This window comes from Sus scrofa, chromosome 12 (genome assembly GCF_054392235.1).
Source record: "Sus scrofa isolate SSC_HxYL_T2T_F1_AM1 chromosome 12, Sscrofa_HxYL_maternal_Yorkshire_Landrace_v2.0, whole genome shotgun sequence".
Lineage (NCBI taxonomy): Eukaryota > Metazoa > Chordata > Mammalia > Artiodactyla > Suidae > Sus > Sus scrofa.
In genome coordinates, this window is record NC_139394.1 from 22,392,739 (window position 1) to 22,415,769 (window position 23,031).

At 46.6% G+C, this 23,031-nt stretch overlaps 1 protein-coding gene across 8 annotated transcripts in view; it reads right to left on the reverse strand.

Annotated features, from left to right (window-relative positions):
- Nucleotides 1–2,932: 2,932 nt before the first annotated feature.
- Nucleotides 2,933–23,031, reverse strand: part of WIPF2 (WAS/WASL interacting protein family member 2) — a 44,696-nt gene continuing 24,597 nt past the window's right edge. For 4 of the 8 annotated variants that reach the window (XM_021066132.2, XM_005653907.4, XM_005653906.4 and 1 more), the window contains 6 exons: nucleotides 18,467–18,599; nucleotides 17,655–17,771; nucleotides 16,661–17,317; nucleotides 8,809–9,018; nucleotides 7,435–7,536; nucleotides 2,933–6,991 (listed from right to left, as the gene is read on the reverse strand). In XM_021066132.2, coding sequence (XP_020921791.1) covers nucleotides 6,951–6,991; nucleotides 7,435–7,536; nucleotides 8,809–9,018; nucleotides 16,661–17,317; nucleotides 17,655–17,771; nucleotides 18,467–18,599 — 1,260 coding nt within the window. In that variant the 3' untranslated portion in view covers nucleotides 2,933–6,950. 8 annotated transcript variants of the gene reach the window in all.

Below are 23,031 nucleotides of genomic sequence, written 5' to 3' on the forward strand. Positions count from 1 at the left end.
AGCCTCAGCTTTCATTAAAAGCCAGAACCCAATACTAGAAGATGGTAAGCATTTATCTGTCATCCTTCAGCATCGAATGAAAGACAGCAGTAAAACCAAGAAATAGGAAAAAAACAAAAAAACCCAAAAACACAACCAAGTTAATTGCAGTTAGTTCATATAGGAGAAAAGAGCCAATACTGAGTGCTTCTGTGCATGCCAGGGACTGAGCTCCAGTATTTTACCTATTTCACCTCATTAATTCTCACAGGCACCCCATGAAGTTGGAGTAATTTCCATTTTACAAATGAGGAGACTGAAATAGAGAGGTTGAGTAAACTTGCTGAAGGTCAAACAACTCGTAAGTGGAAGAACTGGAATTCAATCTCAGGAAGCCTGATAGGAGAACAAGCTCCTGAGCATTTAAACATTCAAGGAGGAATAGGCAGATGCAGGTTCTAGAGGAGGGGGAGAGATGACACGGAGCACGTTTGGGGGAGCCTTTCTAGGAGCTGAAAACTCCAAGAGTGAAGACCATAAGCTGCCCTGGAGAAAGTGTTATCACAGAACGGAAGCTCTTCCACCAGATGGTATTTCTGGTCTCTTAATAGGGCAAGAGAACCTAGAAAGCAAATTTCACTGTTCCTATTTATTTTTATAACCTGGCCCCCTAAAACTTGTCCTTCATAACTAGAAATGGTAACAAGTGCCCAGCCAGCTTTTAAGGGATGATAGTGAACAAGCTACCTACCTCAGGTGCAGTGGGACAGAGGGGGCAGGGGAAGCTATGAGTGCTTAACATGCATGTCACAACCTTTGAAAACATTCACCAGGAAATACAGCACTGGTCCAAGACAAGCCTACAAGAGTAAATGACTATTATGGAAGCCGGCAGAGACTCGCAGAAGGTTCAGATCAAAACGTCTCTAAGAGGTCACCTACTGGATGCTTTCTCTTTCCACTACTCCACTAACACGATGAGCATCCCTTCATACTGTTTCTTGATTCTCTGCCTTTGCTGTTTGCTATGCCCAGAATGCCTCTCACCATCCTTCTTCCCTGGCTAATTATCACAAAGCCTTTTAGTGCTCCACAAAGGTTTCTCCTGGTGGCTATCATGAAGTTTCCTGCTAGACTCTGAGCTCCTTGGAGGCAAGGACCACATCGTTTTCATCTTCATATTGTTAGTGCCTTCCACAGAATAAAGTATGCAATAAATGCTTGCTGAAAAAATGGAAATGTTTCTGCCAAGTGGACATCTATCTTTTGCATGAATATTTTTGGCGGTTGGAGAACATACAGTCCTTTAAATCTCACATCCCTAAACCCAGGATTGGAGAGGGAATTTGATTCATGTGTAAAAAATGATCCTTGGGGTTCTCGTCATGGTGCAACAGAAACGAATCTGACTAGCATCCATGAGGACACTGGTTCCATCCCTGGCCTTGCTCGGTGGGTTAAGGATCCAGTGTTGCAGTGACCTATGGTGGTGTAGGTCACAGACGCAGTTCGGTTCCGGCACTGCTGTGGCTATGGTGTAGGCCAGCAGCTGTAGCTCTGATTTGACCCCTAGCCTGGGAACCTCCATATGCCCTAAACAAAAACAAAAACAAAACAAAACAAAAAAAAGACAAAAAAAGATCCAGACTAGGCTCTAACATCAAAAACGAAGCATCTCCCCAGTTATCCTCTGGGGGGGTTAGGATCCTGAGGTTGACATTTTAGTTCTCTTACCCCTGTCTGCAGCGTAATAGGAAGTCAGAGGCAGGCAGCTTCCTTGCAGTAAGTTGTAGTTTGTGGCTGGGTTGGGCCAGGAAATATTTAAGAGGCACATTCACCACCATAAGCGACTTACATCTCAGTAATAACTACAGTGGGCAGACTCATGTCCTTATCACCTGCTAATTTATATACAGTATCGTGGGGGAAGGAATCAAATCACACCGGAAGGACCTGTCCAGCATCTTTTGCATGTCTGTGCGCATGTGCGCTGGCAGGTACGTGCACGCATACACAGACAAGCAATACCATCCCAACAGGACAGAGAATACCCGCAGGGTTAGGAAGTCGAGGGTCATTTAGGCAAGCTCCATTTGAGGGCTGAATATTCAAAGGCACAGGAGGAACAATTAAATCAATAAATATAGTTTATTAATCATATTAATAACAACGCTGGGTCAAATAATCAGGGATTCAGCCAATCTGGCAAGTATGGATGAAAATGAAAGGAGGCCTGTGTCCCCTCCCCTTCCCTCCCCCTCATAGGTTTTTTTTTTTTTTTTAATCTAAATTATGTGAGAGTGACTCATACACACACCCATTATGAATCAGTACAGGAAATGATTCCAAGACCTTTGCTAGTGATGAAAGTGCACGTTAAGCTCATTAAGTCTTAGTGGTGATTCTGTCAGCTGACTACAGTCAGCAGAGACTGTCGGGTTCAATTTTTACACCTAAAGTCAAAGTTCAAGAAAGCCAGCTTAAGATTTCCATTTAAAAAGCAGTGAAGAAAAAAAAAAAAAAAAGGCAACACCCACATAAAAATACACGCCTGCTCTGTATGCTCTGCCTTCACCTTTTCTTCACATCTCAGTGTGAGAATCTACCACGCACACAGGAGGAGAGAACCCTTAGGAAAAGACACGAGGCCAGGGGGTCTCCTGGGTTCCCCGAAATCACGGGCAAAGGGGAGTTGGTGGCAAAGAGAAATCACGACCAGCTCTTTCAGAATTAGCCAGTCCGCATGGCTAACTACAACTGTGATTCTTCAAAGCAGCTGGAGGGGAGGAGAGAAGACGCTCAGGAAGCTGCAGATGCTTCTGCCCAAGTTAGTACATCTACTTTCTCAGGGAACCTGGGGTCAAACCACTACCCTAACCCGAAGCAGCAGATTTTCTCCTCTCTATGCCACCACTTGCAGTGGGAGTCCAGACAAGAGTACACAGTTTTCAGGTTTTTTTGTTTTTGTTTTTAAGCAAGGTTTAATTGAACTGCACGGCATCCAGAAGAAAGACATGTACCAGAGAATCCAACCTGAGACTGGATTATACATTGTAGAAAGGGGAGGGAAAATCAATACTAATTGGGAGAGGGAACACGGTAATCAGAAACAACTCCAAAATAAATCATACAATAAATTATTTTTTAAAAGAAACTGATCTACATGCAGGATGGACACGCACGCGTGCACACACACACACACACACACACTCTTCACACATGTCAATCTAGTCTTTTATTCAGTGTTGACTATGGCTCCCGTGCTGGTCGCCGTGGGAAAGGACAAAGGTCAGACACGAGAAAAGAAGGCTCGGCCCCCTCTGCCACCAGTGGAATGAGATTTAAGACAATTAGAGAGGGAACCCACTAAGTTGTCAGAAACAGGAGTAAAAAGAAGGAAACAGCAGTTATCAAGGAAGATTTTAATTGCTTCAAAGAGGGAGCAAGGAAGACAGCACAGAAATCTAACACAAGTAAAGGCACAATGAACGTGGAGTTGAATGGAACCAAACCCTTCCTTCGGTCAAACTGTTATCCTTTTTTTTTTTTTTAATATGTGTTTTGAAGGTGGTTGTAGTTTTGCTTCATTTTGCTTTTAGGGGATGAGTTGTAACGCCTCCCATTCCCTAAACTGGGGTGGCTCACAGAAAGCCACCTTGACCACATACGGCCAGGGACTGAGATTCAATAGATAAAGAAAGACTACAACTGGCATGTGAAGAATTTGATTTGCAGCTGATGGTAGGTTGGGTTTCCAGAAGAACAGACAGCTCAGTGTAGTGCCATCAAAGGGCCTCAGCTGCCCTACACTCCGCCCCCAGCGCTCTGCAGAAGGGAAGGACCCTGGAGTCACACTTCTCCCCCACTCCCATAAGCACTCGGCCTACAGATTATTTCAAGTGATCAGGAGAATTAAAATACACCCCAACCCTGAGTTGCTCTGTGGTAAGTCTATTTACAAATTTATCTCACCTCTCCCTGGAGGTAAATCTGGGTTTCCAGTCGGGAAGCTAGGGGGCGAGGGGGTGGCCCCAGGGCCAAGGCCAGTGGCTAGTCTCCTTGCCTTTGCCAGTTGGGATGGGATGAATTTCTGGAGACGGGAGCCTCATATCCGAGGGGGGACAGCCCTTAGTGCTCTCACTCTGCGGGCCCAGGCCGAGAAAATGCTGGGCCTCTGCAGCTGGAGGAAGTCCCCACGACAGAGAAGACCACCCCTGGAATCTCCAAGTGCTGTGATCCAGGTTTGGGGACAAGAGAAGAGGGGCGAGGGGCATCTAGCTCATTTAAAAACCTGGGGGCCACGGCCCTGTTTCCCAGAAAGGGCGGTAAGAAACAATTAAGTTTTTCCCACTGGAGAAAAACATCATAAAACCAAACCCATACAAGGGCTTCTAACACAGTTTTCCTGATGCTCAGCTGGGCAATGTCTCTTCCTTCTTGGTGGTGGTGGTGGGGGGGGGGTGGGTAAGGGGGTTAATGGGACTGGGCGACAGCCTCAACATGAGGCCACCCAATCTTCCACCGAAGAGACGACAATCCCACAAGCAGATAAAAAGAACAGTTTAAAAGGTGAGAAGTTTTAGTGCTCTTGTAGCCAGCCCACCTTAAACCTATATTACAAGCTTTTTACAGCATACAAAATAGATCAGTAACTATGAGGATCACATTCCCATTCTTCGACAGTGAATATACATAATAAATCTGTTATTAACAGAGGGACCAAATTATGCATAAGGCAAAGACATTTAAATAGGTACTGTGTCATCAACATGCTCTGAAAAAGAAGATCCATCTGACTCGATCTACTCCCAGGCCTTTTCTCATGAGGCCAAGAAAATGAAAATATAATCAAACACCCACATGACACAGTCCAAACGCTGGGGAATACGAGGGGCAGCAGGTCATAGGGGAAGAAGATATCAGCCCCAATGAAAAGCTGAGGTTTGGCTTTCACATATGATGCTTATTTTGACGCTCTGTGTTTCAGTAAAGGGGGAAAAAAGATCCGCTTTGATAACATTGTACAAAAGGCATCAACTCCCATTTCAAAAATAAATGGGAAGACTTCACAGTCCGAGTTCAGTAACCTGTCAGCATCTACCCTGGAACCTGCTGCAGTCTCAGGTCTTGTACTTTCTTTTCCCTCCATCTGCATCCCCCCTCTCAGCTCTCCTGGCTTCGGGATGCTGGGGATACTGCTGGGAGGCAACTGCTAACAGATTTGAAAATAAGAATGCTAAATAAAGAATGATTAGAACGAGTGTGGTGACAGACCTAATCCTGGTTTGCCCGAGGAGCCAACGTGGTCCAGGGGATGGCAAAGGATAGCAGACCCATATACCCCAAGTTGAGAACTCTCTCCTCTAGCACGGGGAAGACCTGGGTTTCACTGGGCACCATGTACAGATCCTTAGTCCAAGATCCCATAGATTGGAAAGGCTCCTAGGGCAGTCTAAGCCTGCGATATATCTGAGGAAAAGTTCTCACTGACTTTCCCCATGCATTCTAAGCGACAGCCACGGCTCCTTTACTCTCCCTCGAGCTTTGAGCAGCCTCTGCACTGGGCAAGAGCTTTGGCAAATCAAACCATCTTCTGCGTGGAGCCCAGGCGCTCCAGCGCGCTCTCAGACAAGGGGAAGTCCCTGTACCGTGAGCCGAGCTCGGTTCCTACGCAGATTGGGAACCTCCGTTTTCTCTGGGCTCTTTAACCAGGACCTGGAAGACGGAAACAAACATATTGCTGGCTGCCAGGGAAGGGCAACTGGACTGAGGCTCACCTCACCAAAGTCTTTGTGCTTCTTGACACAGAGGAATCTCTGACTATCCCATAAGCTGCCTTGACTTTCTCTGCTCTGCTGTGTTAACCCCTGCAGTCCTGGGGCTGAGTGGCAGAGGAAGGAATGGGAAGAGTCTGCTCAGTCAGATGGGCTACAGACCCACAGAGCTGGTCCCTTCACCCTTCCCTTCTCTGTCATGCTGGAGCATCCATCTGGGGCTAAAGTTTCTGATCAGGACTGAAAGGGCCCATGGCCTTCGGGGTCATTCAGGAAAGAGTGAGGCAGCCTCAAGATCAAGGTCAAGGTCAAGGTTAAGGCCAAGGCCAAGGTCCTAGTTTCCTATCTCTCACTAGAGGTTTCTGGGGTGTGTGACTCCATGATGAGTGAATGAAAGGGACAGGTGGTGAGAGGAAGAAAAACATCCCTCAGCCTCAGCACCTGAGGAAATGGAGCAGGGAGCCCCAGAGGGCTCAAATGGCTCCTGGTCCCTGTGCTGCGGAGGAAATGACTAGCTCTAAAAGGATCCCCGGGTTATTCTACCCTCTCCTTTTATTAGATGTTTAGTTCAATTGATTAGTATTTAGTGTTTACATCCAACTTACTTCTGGGTAGGGGCGTGGGGTGGGGTGAGAGCAAAATCAAATTACCCCTAAAAATAAACAGATCCATTTCCCTGCCCATTCGCTAAACCTGACCTTTAAAACAGATCACTTCTCCGCAAACTCCTTTTCCATTTCACTAAAAATGCCCACCCCAGAGGTCCTGGCCACGCCAGCCTCCTAGAATGATGAAATACAATATATACCCACCAAGCTCCCCCCACAGTGGGTAGGAGAAAGCAGGAGTATCATTCTCCACCCTGCCCCAACAACGAGTTAATTCATCACAAGGCACCTTTCCCCAAAGGAAAGCAGAAGACACGGAAGCTTTTTCCTCATCTGGCCAGCAGGGCTTGCTAGAGGAGGGATGGACGCAGGGTTTGAGACCCCACTGTCAATACAAAGAGTCCGGTCACCAAGTCCAGAGTCAAGATGCATAGATGGAAGTGAGCTGGGAGGACGCTTGGAGTCTAGAGGTTGGTTGCACTGGAAAAACACGTTAGGAGCTGTCATGCAGGTTTCAGGGGAATGGAAGGGACCATCTGAGAAGAGGAGAGGGTCATTCTTTTCCTGAGGAACAGGACCAAGCCAGGCTTCACCTGAGAATGGGTGGCAGAGGTGGGGCTCCACGGGCAGCTGGAAAATAAATAAATAAATAAATCCCACAGACACAAGGTCACCCATCACACTGAATAACATCCCTAAAACGAGAGGCTATTTAAGCTTATCTAAAGAAAATGCAGGCAATAAGAACTCCCCCCCCCACACACAATGGCCACACCCACGGCATATGAAAGTCTCCAGGCTAGGATTGAATCAGACCTGAGGCCGGCGACCGACACCACAGTCACAGCAATGCCAGATCCAAGCCTCGTCTGTGACCTACATCGCAGCTTGTGGCAACGCCAGATCCTTAACCCACTGAGTAAGGCCAGGGATCGAACCCACATCTTCACGGATACTAGTCAGGTTCTTAACCTGCTGAGCTACGACAGGAACTCTGAGAAGCAGATTTTAACTGGAGCAAAGGTTCTACGGCGTACGCAACTAGAGAAGACCTCCATGACCGTACTTCTCACCTCGGTTGGTTTTGCTGGGATATACTCTCTGAAAGTGTTTATATTCTTCTGGAGCAGGAAAGTCTTCTACTGGATGGAAAGAATACTTTGATTCAAAATCATCTGCAAAAGGAACAGAGTATTAATTCATATCACCCTTCCTGTGCTCCCACATGCTCCTCTGCCACCTCTGTTCCTCCCAGCACTTCTGCCCTTCCTGCCTCGCCCAGTGAAGCTGGGTTCATGAAGACGGCAACAGCATTACTCTCTTCACCTCGTATGCACAGAGGATGCGTTCAAAGGCTCTTTACGTTAAGGAACGAGTCTTTGAACTGGGTCTTTAAATCTTTCCACAAAAAAAAACCAGGCACATACTAGGGAGAGAGCCCAGCTGTTTGCATGGCAGGAGAAGGAAATACAGTTTTTTGCTTCAGTATGTTAGTCATCTTAGAGACTATCGCCATGGGAAACTGAACTGAATCCACAAATTCAGAGAAATTAACCTAAAATAGGAACATCTGCCACCAGCTCTAGTGAGAGATCTGACCAGATAATTCCCTTTCGGCCCAGGCTACCCTCGTTTAGCTCTGCAACGGTCAGGAGAGCCATGCCAGGGCCCCTACTCCCACTCTCATGGCCCCGCCACGAGAAGGCTCAAATTCTCTAAGGCTCAATCACACTGCAAAGGGCATATCTTCAAAGCAAAAATACTAATAGGAACAGTCCACTTAATGGGAACAGACTAGAGCAGGAGCAGAGAAGCGTCAACCAGTGAAGACACTACAGTGACCAGGCTAAAAGGGACTGTTCAGATCTTTCCAGACTTCCTCAACAGAGGGTCTAACACCACCCTCTGGGAAATCTTTACCTGGTGCTCCGTCCCAGACCTACAAGCTGGAATCTTTTAGGTGGGACCTAAGATTCATTTATAACCTTGGAAAAGTTAATCTGATACACTGCTGATCTAGTCAATCTCCTTGCTTCACACACAAGGGAAGCGAGGTCCAGAAAAATGAAGTGACTTCTTCTAAGCAGCACAGCTAGTCAGCGGCTTTGGACTGTTAGATAAATGTTGTGCACAGTGTTCTGTTCTGCTTTTAAAGGTCCAGGGAGGAGCTCTTCTTCCTGGGAGGATATGTAACTCCTGTCTCAAGAATCCCAAAGAGCAGAGTAACTTTCCAGTTAGCACCTGCTGATTTCAGTTCAGTCTATTCCAAAGTAACCTTGCCTAGAAGTCCCCCAAGGGAAGGGATGTTCATGGATGAGACCTAGAAGTCTGAGGTTAAAGTCAGCAGAGAGCAGAGGACACCGCGTCACCATTCCCACCCTGCAGTTGCCAGTGGACACAGCGAAGTCACCAGAGGAACTGTGGGACTAAAACAGCTGGCTACTCACCCAAGAAAGATCGGACAGTGGTAATGGAATCTCTGTGGCCATTCCTCAGAGGCGGTGGAGGAGGAGGGGGTGGCCCAGCCGGCGTCCTTGAGGGCGGAGGTGGGGGCTTGCCTCGGCTCAGGGGTTCTGAGCCGTGCATCCGGTACGGCGGTGGGGGAGGGGGAGCATCCCTGGCACCATTTCGGATCATGGGTGGCGGGGGTGGAGGAGCTGCCATTAGAACCAAAAGCAGTTAGGTCTGGATGTGGAGATGGTGAGGGGCAGAAGGACTGGAGGGACAGGGGCCAAAAGAGTTGCCTCGGTGCTTTCCCGAAGGACCAGGCTCTGTGAGCCTCTGGGCTGCACGTTAAACATATTCACCACCCCTCATCCCTACTCCTCCAGACACTAAAGTTCAGAACCAATATATGACCCTTTTCCAGTTCCCATGACAAGTCAGTCAAGAACTCGACTTATTCTGGATGATTTTTTCTCTGCTTTTCCATCCCTTCCTCCTCAATTCTAAGTTAGGGCTTTCTGATATTGAGCCTGTTCTACTTCAAAAAGCCTCTCAAATGTTTTCCTTGCTTCTCCTCTCTTAGCGTTCCAATCCATTCTGCACCCGTCAACTCACTCATCGCCCCCCAATACTAGCTCAAACTTTTTCAAGGGCTTTGCATCTCCTGCCCTGTCAAGTTTCAAATCCTTAGCTTCCACGTCAATTTGCTCTCACCCAATTACGCTCCTTTCATGTCAGTAGACAGTAACCTGCCACGTCAGTCAGCCTGATCTCACCTTCTCTTCCTCCCCTAAGTCCTACGTGGGATTACGTACCACTTTTCTGCACTCCCACTGTCTCTCTGTATCTCTTTACCACTCTCCTATATTGTAATATAACTATCCATTACACATGCTTCTTCCTCATACTGTGTGTTTCTTTCTTTTCTTTTTGTCTTTTTGTCTTTTAGGGCTGCACCTGCAGCATAAGGAGGTTCCCAGGCTAGGGGTCTAATAGGAGCTGTAGCTGCCAGCCTATGCCACAGCAACGCCAGATCCGAGCCAGGTCTGTGACCTACACTACAGCTCACGGCAACGCCAGATCCTTAACGTGAGGCCAGGGATCGAACCTGCAACCGCATGGTTCCTAGTCGGATTCGTTTGTACTGTGCCACGACTGGAACTCCAATACACTGTGTTTCTTAACATCAGAGTTCACTCATCTGAGTCCCCAAGCTCAGCCAGATATACAGCACATGGTAGGTATTCATTCAATATACGCTAAATAAGCTGAATTACACATGCTTTGCTCTTGTGACTCCCCAACAATACTCAGAAATGCCAGACTACCAAATCCTATCTATCCTTTAAGGTTCAACTCAAGTCCCATCTTCTCAAGGCTTTCCCGAAGCAATCCACTTTATCCTAATTCCCTCCTTTGCTCTCCTGCAGCATTTACAGGCTGTGTCATTTATTCTAGCACTTAGAAGTACAGACGAGAATGGGTGATTTTCAAATTATGCATGATAGGTTCATTTGCAGAAGTTACATATTTTCAATGATAGAATCGCTGGTCAAAAAATTTGGAAAGACCTTTTCTGGAACTGCCTCCAAAACTAGTCTGTCAGACAGGTCCATAAATAGCATATGACAGTTGCATCTCATTTCTTTCCCTTTTTTGGGGGGGGGCATGCCCACACCATGTGGAAGTTCCTGGGCCAGGGATTGAAGCCTCCCCACAGCAGTGATGTCAGAGCCTTAACCCACAGAGCCACCATGGAACTCTTCAGACATCCCATTTCTAAGGGTGAACCATCAACAAAAATATCTGTACCCATGTCTGACTCTGATTTTTGGTCTTTTTGTCTTTTCAGGGCCACTCTCGCTGCATATGGAGGTTCCCAGCTAGGGGTCAAATTGGAGCTGTAGCCACTGGCCGACACCACAGCCACAGCAATGTGGGATCTGAGTTGCGTCTACGACCTACACCACAGCTCATGTCAATGCCAGATCCTTAACCCACTGAGCGAGGCCAGGGATCAAACCCACATCCTCATCAGTGCCAGCTGGGTTCGCCAACCACTGAGCCACAATGGGAACTCCAATTTTTGGCCATTTTCAAAAATCAAATTCAAAAAGAAAAAAGTAAGCAAAAATAAAATCAAATTTACCCTTAAAAGACAAAAATTGCAGAGTTTCCACCATGGCACGACAGGTTAAGAATCCGACAACAGAGGCTTGGTCACAATGGAGATGTGGGTTCGATCCCCAGCCCAGTGTGGTGGGAGCCAGCGTTGCCACAGCTTTGATGTAGGTCGTGGCTGTGCCTCAGATTCAATCCCTGGCTCAGGAACTTCCATATGTTACAGGTGTGGCCATAAAATTAAAAAAAAAAAATGCCACCAAATACAAGGTAATGTGAAAAGCATGCTGGACATCACTGGAATAGTTTCTTTCGGGGGCGAGGGGGGTGCACCTGAAGCACGTGGAAGTTTCCCAGCCAGGGATCAAAACCTCACTACAACAGCAACCTGAGCCACAGCAGTGAGAACACCAGATCCTTAACCTGCTGCGCCACCAGGGAACACCTGGAATGGGTTCTCATGCACCTAAGTTATAGTATTCCCACACTTTGCATTAACTAACAGCTACAGCAGCTACCATTTATTTGGTATCCATCATGTTCCAGGCACTTTCCTGGGCACTTTATATGCATTCAATCTTTATCTTATAGCCACCCCTGCAGAAGTATTTGGTATTATAACCATGTCACAAATGAGGAAACTGAGACTCAAGTTTTCTGGCTAAGGTCACAGATCTAACACATCCAGCACACATCTGCTCCTTCACAGGAAGAAAACTGCTATACACAGCTTTTCCTAATTACTACAACTATGAATTACCTCCCCAAGAAAGGTATAACCCAATGAGATGGAAGCATGACTTCTGGGACCTAGGCCATGTCCAATAAGTAGTTGTTACCTAAACAGCACATGGAGAGACTACTCAGCTTAATAGACAGCACTGTCTTAGAGTGTGTATTATTATTCCTCCTGAATCACTGTCAGAATTTCTCTAGTTAAGCAGGACACGGTAATGGGATGATATATACAGACAAGGAGGCTGGCACTGTAGGCCCAGTAGTTTACGTTTAGCTTCCCATAAAACACAACTCTCCTTCACTCTTCGAGGTCTGTTTAAGGATGGACAGAGGCCATTAGAGTCAATAATTACAGAGAAAGCTCCTTAACACCTTCCAGCAGACCCTTGAACCCTGTTTTCATTCCAAATCTACCCAAACCGAAGCTCTTTCAGGTCATCCTCAAAGTATTTCTCTAAGACTCAGATTTCTCAGGGCCCCGAAAATCTGCATCTACTTGCCAGGGTGGGGCCGGGGGGGTAGGGCAGACAGGCTTTGCCAGGCTCTGAAGGACACCAGCGAGACCCTGAGCAGGTGGCAGTGATTAGAGCCAACCTGGGCAGGCAGAATGGAGCAGGACCAAGAACAACCTGTTGGCTCCTTTAGCACCATCCCTCAAGGGGCGGTCACCTCAACCAGGTTCTGCCATCTCTAAGAAGTTTCTGAGCACTTTGTCCATTCAGGTTTAAGGCTACTTCAAGTGACAGAGCCAGAACCCAAGGGCCCCAAGAAACAAGCAGTGTGCAAAGGACAACTCTGGGGTGAAAAGATCAACTTCTGTAAGCCAAGATAAACCCAATTTTGAGGAAAGCTGGATGGTACCGATTCTTTTAAAAAGAAAAAAAAAAAAAATCCCTTAAAAATAGACGGTGTTTTACTCTGCAAGGGAAAAGTTCAGCCAACAGACTCTATGGACCAATAATGAGGACTCCACAAAGGCAAAAGGCTCTATCCACCCCCCCTTTTTTTTAAGCCACATATGTGGCATAGGGAAGTTCCCAGGCAAGGGATCAAACTGGAGTAGCAGCTGAGGCCTATGCACAGCCATAGCAACACTGGATCCGAGCTGCATCTGCAACCCATGCTGTAGCTTGTGGCAACACCAGATCCTTAACCCACTGAGCAAGGCCAGGAATTGAACCTGCATCTTCACAAAGATAATGTTGGACCCTTACCTATTGAGTCACAATGGGAACTCCTTCATATTCTGTCAAATGTAAATATTAATAAAGAAACAAAAGTATATCATCACATAATGTTGTCACAATATGATTTATTAATAGAAATAAGTCTACGAAAACTACCTGGAAGTCTTTTGCTTAAAACCACTGACATTCGGGAGTTCCTGTCATGGCTCAGCAGTAACGAACCTGACTAGTATCCATGAGGATGCAGGTTTGAGCCCTGGCCTCATTCAAGTGGGTTAAGGATCCGGTGTGGCCGTGAGCTATGGTGTAGGTCACAGACATGGATCAGATCTGGTGTGGATGTGGTGTAGGCCGGCAGCTGTAGCTCTGATTTGACCCCTAGCCTGGGAACTTCATGTGCCCCGAGTGCAGCACTAAAAACAATAAAAAAAACCCACTAACATTCAGGATTTATATAGCACTTTCAGACATTCTTTTATTTACAACAACCTCTGAAAGTACTGTGAACACCATTTTATGGCTAGGGAAAACAAACTCAGAGAATCAAAGTGATCTGACCAATGTCACAAAACAAATGGAGCCAAAACTCGAAAGATCTCTGGGCACTGCCATTGTGGCTCAGTGGGTTAAGAGCCCAACAAAGAGTCCATGAGGATGTGAGTTTGATTCCTGGCCTCGATCAGTGGGTTAAGGATCCGATGCTGCCACAGGCTGCAGCATGGCTTGCAGACATAGCACGGATCCTGCATTGCTGTGGCTGTGGTGTAGGCCAGCAGCTGCAGCTCCAAGGTGACCCCTAGCCTGGGAACTTCCACATGCCAAGCTCACAGCCAAAAAAAAAAAAAAATTTTGTAGAATCAAGGACCTTGTTAGGGCTATATCCTCACAGCTAAAGCCAGGGAGATATAGGGTCGGCCATGTACCAGGTGCCTGTGTGACTGCCTGGTGCTGGCCTGGTGCTGGCCTGTGTGACTGCCTGGTGCTGGCCTAGAGTACAAATCCACACCTAGTCAAGGGGCAGCACAGGTCAATGTGCTTTCCATACATGCTTCCTGATGACACCCTCCTTAGTCAACAAATGACTTTACCTATACCTGCGGGGACTGGGTGTTTAAAATCAAAGCTCAGAAGCCGTGTGTGGACGGTGCGCCTCAAAGCCCAAAGATACAAGAGTAGACGGGAGACAAAATTCCTGGATCTAAGAAGGCTCAAGAGTTGTCATGGTCTCATTCACACTCTACTTTCAGTCAGGCTATTCTTCTTCTTATTATTTGTCTTTTTAGGACTGCACTCACAGTGTATGGAGGTTCCCAGGCTAGGGGCTGAATCAGAGCTATAGCTGCCGGCCTACACCACAGCAACACCAGATCCGAGCAACATCTGTGACCTGCACCACAGCTCAGGGCACCACCAGATCCTTAACTCACTGAGCGAGGCCAGGATTGAACCTGCATCTTCATGGATACTAGTCAGACCTGTTTCTGTTGCGCCATGACGGGAACTCCCAGGCTATTTTGTAAGATTATACAACCTCTTCCACCTTTTCAAGGGTTCCTTAATCCCGTTCTTACCCAGGCTTGGACCATGGTCCCTTGTTACAATCACCCCCCCTACACACACCCTTAACTTCCTTGCCCTACATTCCCTTAGAGTCACACATACCTAAAAACAAAAAGCTCACTGGGTTAGATACAGCTCTGCCCTGACCCGGTGCCTGCAGGTGCACAGCCGAACACACGCTGAGCTGAGGAACCTCCCTTTAGATGTGCGGCCCCTGAGCACGAGCGGGCCTTCCGTGTTGCTGGTCATCCCAGCACAGCTCCCTCCTCCATTCACCCTCCCCCATGGCCACTGCCTGCTATCTTTTTCCCTCAAATCTCCCTCATTCTCATTCACAGATGTCCTTGCTTTTGATTTCACCAGGAAAACAGAAGCAAAAAAGAAAGTAAAAGAAATTTTCCACACGCTCCTACCACTGCACCCACTCACCCACCTGCTTCTTTGCGTATGCGCTCTGCTTCCCTGCTGTTCCCATGGAAGAACTATCTGTGTTCTTATCGAAGGCCAACCCCTGCCCTTCGGATCAGATTCTATTCCTTCTTGCCTCCCCAAGGACACTACTCAGACAACTTCCACCCCTTCACTGCATCATTCCATCACCATACAGATGCGGAAATATCTCTTATCTCAGCGGTGTGTGTGGGGGGGAACATACACAAGTCCCACCCCCGCCCTTTTTTTTTGGTTTTTAGGGCTGCACTGGTGGCATATGGAGGTTCCCAGGCTATGTGTTGAATCAGAGCTATAGCTGCTGGCCTATGCCGCAGCCATAGCAGTGCCAGATCCAAGCTGTGTCTGTGACCTACACCAGAGCTCATGGCAACGCCAGATCCTTAACCCACTGAGCGAGGCCAGGGATCGAAACTGCATCCTCATGGATACTAGTCGGGTTGGTTTCCACTGAGCCACGATGAGAATGCCACAGGACCCAACCCCTAATCTCACATCTTCCTCCAGTAACCATTCCATGTAGCTGCGCTCCTGACTGCCTGAGAGCAAACTCCGTAAGAGATTTCTCTATCGCTATCTTCATTGCTCCCTCTCCTATTCCTCCAGTCTGCAACCCACCCCAATTAGACTTTCACGTTCACTCTCCCTCCACCACTCCACTAAACCCACTTACAAGGGCCACATGTTGTTGTGGGGGGGGGGTCCCCAAAACGACTTCCACGTTGCCAAGGCCAATCTCAGTCTTCAACTTACCTGACTCACCTGCAGCACAGGACACGGCTGCTGGCTCTGTCTTGGCGTCCTTCCCCCTTCCTCACTAGCGGCCCCTTCTGTTTGCTCTGCTTATGCTCTTATTGCTCTGACCTCTCCAGTGGAAGGCCTCACACCTCAGACTTCTTCTCTAGCTATACTCACTCCCCAGGTGATCTCACCCCAGCACGTGGTTCTCAATATCCTTAAACCTCTCTCTCTAGCCTACACCTCACCCCAATAGGCAATTCATTATTTCCTCCCGGCCAGCTAACAAGCATCTCACACTTGACACCCAAAACTGAACACCTATCTTCCCCCAAACCTGCTGTGATCCTACCCATCTACCCAGTTTATTGAACTTGCCTTCTAAGCATTTCCTATGGCCCTTTTGTCCCCCTGCGGCTCCTTTGTCCTCCTGCGGTCTGTTCTCAACAGAGCAGCCAGTGACCTTTTTCAAAGGTAAATCAATTCTACTTTTTCATGCTCCAACCCTCCCCATGGCTCCCCATCTCACAGAGTAAAACACAGTCTCCAAAGTTCTCTTGTGGAATCTCGCTCTCTGACCTCCGCGTCCTGCAGTGAGGGTCTCTTTGCTATCGCCAGTCTCAGGGCCTTTGCATTTGCTGCTCTCAATGCCTGCTTAGCTTACTTACTCCCTCACTTTCTCTAGTTCTTCGCCAAACTGTCATGTTACCGTAAGGCCTTCCTTGACCCCACGCCCAGCCCCACTCCTGCAATATAAAATATTTCCTCATCCCCACCTCAGTATAGCCCACTCCCCTTCTCTATCTTTCTCTAAAGCATCCATATACTTTGAATTTTTACTAATTTATTTGCTTGAATGTCCAGCAGAATAGGATTTTTTGGTCTTTTCTAATGATTGCCGGTTTCCCTAACAAGAGAGTCTAACACATAAAAAGGCACTCAATGAACCTGCTGAACACGTAGGTTCCATCACTGGAGAGCTCTGGGGGAAAGGATACACTCGCTCTCAGCAGGACGGGGGCGGGTGAGGGGGGGGGAAGAGGCGCTTCCAGGCACTTACCTGCTCCCCGACTGGGCGGGTCTCGAGCGGGCGGAGGTGGCCTGTTACTCTGTAAAGACGGGGAGGCTGAGGTGGGTGGAGGAGGCGCTAGGCCTCTGACAGGCCCTGGTGTCTTCCTATGCAAAGAATTGTGTCTCTGTGGCAGCTCAGGGGCGGACTCATTAGTGGGACTGGAGGGTCCATTGGGGACCCCAGGAGGCTGGCGGTAAGGCGGCGGAGGAGGAGCCAGAGACTGGCCACTTGGTCCCGTTCTGATATTCACAGGGGAAGGAGGCGGCTTGACCGGGGGCGGGGCAGGAGGTCCCTCTCGACCCGGGTGAAGCCTCTGTCCAGGTGTGGGCGGCAGGGGTTTCTCTCGGTTGTAGGCCGGGGCTTTGTTGCTGTGCATAGGCAGAGGTGTGGGGGGCGCGTTGGCACGCCGCCCCGGGGGAGGCGGAGGAGGGGCGGAGGAGCTGTGCTTCATGCCCGTACTGCTGGTGGCGTGAGGCCGAGAGAGGTCCGGTAGCGAGGGTCTCTGCGTCCGGGGCAGTTCTGGGAGTGAGGCTCGGTTGCTGTCTGTGTCATCTTGAGGGCGCCCGCTGGCTGTAGACACCGGAGGCCTTGGGGCAGCAGCTCGAGAACTGGGGACTTGGAGGGCTGGCTTACCAGCTAGGTTCTCTACAAACACACCAGACAGCACCGGGTCAGTACAGCCAGACATGCCAGTGAGTGGCTCCGCATCACCCGCATCCTTAGTGCAACCTGCACGGCAGCAGGCAAAGTGCCTGTTCAGTTCTGGGTTTTAAGGTGGTTTCAGGCACAGGGCCCATTCACAAACAGTACTGATACAAGGTGAAGGCATTCTGATTTACTCCCTCAGCTTCTGCTTTCTTCTACTCTTAACTCCTCCCCTGCTCCCACTCCTCCTTCCTCCCGGCTCTACCACAGCCCGCAATCCCAGCGGGCCCACTCGCGACCAGTTGGAAACAAATGGGCTTGGGTGCTTTTCAGATACCTGAACCGTCCTTGGCTCCCACAGGGCGGAGCTTGGGCACTCCTCCTTGGAAGAGACCTCCCTTGGGCTGCAGGGCAGCTGCTCCAGGGCCATAACCACCACTGCTTCCTTTGGGTTCTGGAAAGTATACCATTAGGTTTTTCATTTCACATGCTCTGAAGCTGGTGACCAAGCCAATCCTGAGGAGAAACCCCTCCTCTACCCGGCCTTTAATTTGCAGACAAACCCATATTGCTTTTGCCTTTCCACTGCACTAGAAAGCTGGGTCTCCCTCCTTCACAGCTTCATGTGGGGTGGGGATGGAACTGCTGTGATGAAAGAGAACAAAAAGAAGGAGCCAGTCTTCTTTTGTTTAGGGCAGAGGGGTAACCAGGATGAAGACGTGTCCAACAGAGCTGTCCAGGCTCTCCTCTCAAGCCCCAGATGGTAACAGGGCTAATGGCTCCGGGACCCAGGTGTGAGCAAACTTCCCAGGGGCCTTTCAGAATGAACACTTGTAGCAATTATAAAATCATTGCTGTCGCTGAGCGTTAAGACTGTGGTGGTCTCCATACAGATCAGCCAAGGATGTGCCCCACTACCAAGCACTAGTTACATAGGAGATGGGAGGCTTAAGACCCTAAGAACGCTTCTCAAAGGTCGAATTGAAATTCCTAAGGTATTCCAACGAACAGCGGGAAGACAGTCAAAGACCACCCCAAGACAAACCTCTCCCTCTCAAGACCCCAGCACGAAAAAAGGACAGCCCGGCCCAGTCTCCAGGTCAATCTTGGAACGCTGGTGATTCAGGAGGAAATGAAGCTTGGACTCACTCTCAAGGATGGGAGCACTCCGATCATTAATGTTGGTCACCTTCTTCAGTTTGGTCCCTTTGCAGATGTCCTGTAAGAGAGCACCTCGACCCCGCTGCTCATCTCTACTCAGCTTGGGCAGCTCAGTGTTCGCCTGAAGGAAAAGGGAAATATACGTTCACCTGAAAGAGTCCCCAGCATCACAAGCCTGGGACAAATGTCTTAAGCCAAACTGAATTCCATGAGATACACGTGCCAGACAACATTATTAATGTCCATTATCATCCTTTTTAGAACTTTTTCTCATTTTTCTCACATTGTACCTTCTGTGCAGGGTATAGGTCTCCCTCTTATTCAGAAGCTTTTGCCAGGAGGCCAGCACTAAAACTTCCTGAGTTCCTATGTGCTAGGCTCACATGTTGGGTGTTTTATGTGCATCATCACCATCAAAGCAAACATTTTATTAAACCCTAATGTATATACCTCAGACACTGTACACATTAATTTCATTCTCTCTCTCTTTTTTTTTTTTTTTGCTTTTTTAGAACTGCACCCGTGGCATATGGGACTTCCCAGGCCAGAGGTCAAATCAGAGCTGCAGCTGCTGGCCTACACCACAGCCACAGCAACACAGGATCCAAGCTGAGTCTGCAACCTACGCCACAGCTCACAGCAACACCAGATCCTTAACCCACTGAGCAAAGCGAGGGATCGAAGCTGTGTTCCCATGGATACTAGTCAGATTCGTTCCCACTGAGACATGAAGGGAACACCTCATTATCTCATTTAAATATTGAAATATTCCTATGACCAACTACAACAGGAACATAGGGACAGACAGCTAGATAAATGGAATAAAAGTCCATAAGCATGCCTAGGTCAATATAAAAAAATAATAAAAGTGCATTTCATCAGTGCAGAAAGGATAGTTTATTAAACACAAGGTGTTAATAACAACTGGTTAATTTTAGAAAAAAATAATAAAGTAAAATACCGACATCACAGCTTTACTCTCAAATGCTAAGTTGAATTATAAAATTTTAAGCATAAAAGAAAAAAATAAAACCAAAGAAATATCATATACAAAAAAAAACAGAAAAAGGACCCTCTAAGCAAGACAACCAAAATAAAGGAAAAGATCAACAAACTTGCTTATTACAAATTATTTACTTAGGAATTTAAGTAAGTAAGCAGATGACATTATGAGAGGAAAAATCATTGGTGACAAATGTGACAGGTGATAGAAACAAACATAGTGTCCTAAATCTATACAGCAATAATATATAAAGATGACTTTGAAATCAAGAGGATAATAAGCAATATATTTGAAAAACATTGAGTAAAAGAAATCAAGAGAGCCAGCAAATGTGAAAAATCAATTTCAACTAAAATAAAAAATGCAAGGTTAAAAAAAAAAAAAAAGAACTAGGAGTTCCCATTGTGGCTCTGGAAATGAATCTAACTAGGATCCATGAGAACACAGATTCAATCCCTGGACCTGCTCAGCAGGGTAAGGATCTGGTGTTGCCATAAGCTGTGGTATAGGTTGCAGACACAATTCAGATCTGGTGTTGCTGTGGCTGTAGCATAGGCTGGCAGCTGTAGCTCCGACTGGACCTCTAGCCTGGGAACCTCCTTATGCCATGGGTGTGGCCCTAAAAAGACAAAAAAAAGGGGGGGGGTAAACTGTATCATTATTTACCCATGAAATTGGTAAAGGTTAAAATATAAAATTGCTAGATTCAGAGTTCCTGTTGCGGTGAAGCAGAAACAAATCCAATTAATATCCCTGAGGATACAGGATGGATCCTTGGCCTTGATCAGTGGGTCAGGTGTAGGCTGGCAGCTGTATCTCCAATTCAAACTCTAGCCTGGGAACATCCATATGCCTTGGGTGCAGCCCTAAAAAGCAAATTAAAAAAAAAAACACTAAAATTGCCAGCTTTGTGAAGACAGGAACCACCACCTTGCACAGTGCCTGGCACACTGAAGATGCTCAAAAAACCCACCAAATAAACACCACCCTATGGTGGGCACAAGGATCCAAGAAAACAGGTACTCTTTCCTACTACCCAGGAAAAGATAAATTGGTATGCTTTTTCTAGATAGTAATTTACATATCAGACATCTCTTAAAAGTCACCACAAGAATTCTACTTCCAGGAATTAACTTTAAGAAAATAATCAGATAAATCCAAAGTACATAAATAGGGAAAAAAAAAGAAAATAATTGGAGAAGTGCACAAAGATGTTAATAATAGCAAAAATGGTGTATAACAGCATAACATAACGTGAAAGTAATAAAGTTCAACTGAAAAGAACAATGATGGTATAACCATACAATGGAATGCCAGGACAGCTCTTTTAAAATCATTTATTTGGGGAGTTCCCATCGTGGCGCAGTGGTTAACGAATCCGACTAGGAACCATGAGGTTGAGGGTTCGGTCCCTGCCCTTGCTCAGTGGGTTAACGATCCTGCATTGCCGTGAGCTGTGGTGTAGATTGCAGACGCAGCTCGGATCCTGCGTTGCTGTGGCTCTGGCGTAGGCTGGTGGCTACGGCTCCGATTCGACCCCTAGCCTGGGAACCTCCATATGCCGAGGGAGCGGCCCAAGAAATAGCAAAAAAAGACAAAAAAAATAAATAAATAAAATAAAATAAAATCATTTATTTATTTATACATTCTTTTTTTTTTTGGCCAGTTAAGCTCTTAAAGGTATAGAAGTAAATGTCTTTTCATGGAAGTAATGTCTGACACAATCAAGCAAAAAATACTATAAAACAATACATATAGCATGATTCCAGTTTCCTCTTCTACAGAATAAGAGTAATAATAGAACCTATCTCAAAAGGTAAGTTTGAGAATTAAATGATGACACTTTTTAAGAGCTTAGTACAGTGTCTGGCATATCGAGCTCAGTAAAGTATAGAAATTGTTTCAAGCATCTTCTCTGACCACAAAGGCATGAAACTAGATATCAATCACAGGAAAAGAAATGAGAAAAAACTGACTACATGGAAACTAAACAACATTTTACTAAAAGACCAACTGGGTCAATGAGGAAATCAAAAAGGAAACTAAAAAAACCCTTAAGACAAATAATAATGAAAACACAACCACACAAAATCTATGGGGGAGCTCCCATTGTGGTTTAGTGGTAACAAACCTGACTAGCATCCATGAGAATGCAGGTTCGATCCCTGGCCTTGCTCAGTGGGTTAAGGATCACATGTTGCCATAAGCTGTGGTGTAGGTTGCAGATGTGGCTCCGATCTGGCATCACTGTATCCGTGGTATTCAACCCCTAGCCTGGGAACGTCCATATGCTGTGGGTGTGGTCCTAAAAAGCAAAACGAAGAGACAAACAACAACAACAAAAAAAAGCAAAACAAAATCTATGGGATGCTGAAAAAGTAGTTCTTAGTGGGAGGTTCACAGTGATACAGGCCTTCCTCAAAAAAAACAAGAAAAATTTTAAATCAACAATCTAACCTACCATCTAAAAGAATCAGAAAAAGAAGCACAAACGAAACTTAAAGTAGGCAGAAGGAAGGAAATAATAAAGATCAGAGAGGAAAGAGATTAAAAAAACAATAGAAAAAGTCAATGAAATCAAGAGCTAGTTCTTTGAAAGGGTAAACAAAATTGACAAACCTCTGTTCAGGTTCACCAAGAAAAGAGAGCTAACCCAAATAAACAAAGTAAGAAATCAAAAAGGAGAAATCATGGAGTTCCCGTTGTGGCTCAGCAGTTAACAAATCTGACTAAGAACCATGAGGTTGCGGGTTTGATCCCTGGCCTTGCTCAGTGGGTTAAGGATCCAGCATTGCCATGAACTGTGGTGTAGGTCGCAGACGCGGCTTGGATCTGGTGTTATTGCTGTGGCTGTGGCGTAGGCCGGCAGCAGCTCCAATTAGACCCCTAGCCTGGGAACTTCCTTATGCTTTGGGTGCAGCCCTAAAAAGACAAAAAAAAAAAAAAAAAGACAAAAAGGGAGAAATCTCAACTGATACTGCAGAAATACAAAAAACCATAAGGGAGTACTATGAACAATTACATGCCAACAAATGTGACAACCTCAAAGAAGTGGACATCTTTCTAGGAACATACAGCCCACTAAAACTGAATCAAGAAGAAATACAATCCAAATGTCCATCGACAGATGATTGGATTCGGAAGATGTGGTATATATACACAATGGAATACTACTCAGCCATAAAAAAGGATGACATCATGCCATTTGCAGCAACATGGATGGAACTAGAGAATCTCATACTGAGTGAAATGAGCCAGAAAGACAAAGACAAATACCATATGATATCACTTATAACTGGAATCTAATATCCAGCACAAATGAACATCTCCTCAGAAGAGAAAATCATGGACTTGGAGAATAGACTTGTGGTTGCCTGATGGGAGGGGGAGGGAGTGGGAGGGATCGGGAGCTTGGGCTTATCAGACACAACCTAGAATAGATTTACAAGGAGATCCCGCTGAATAGCATTGAGAACTATGTCTAGATACTCATGTTGCAACAGAAGAAATAGTGGGGGAAAAACTGTAATTGTAATGTATACATGTAAGG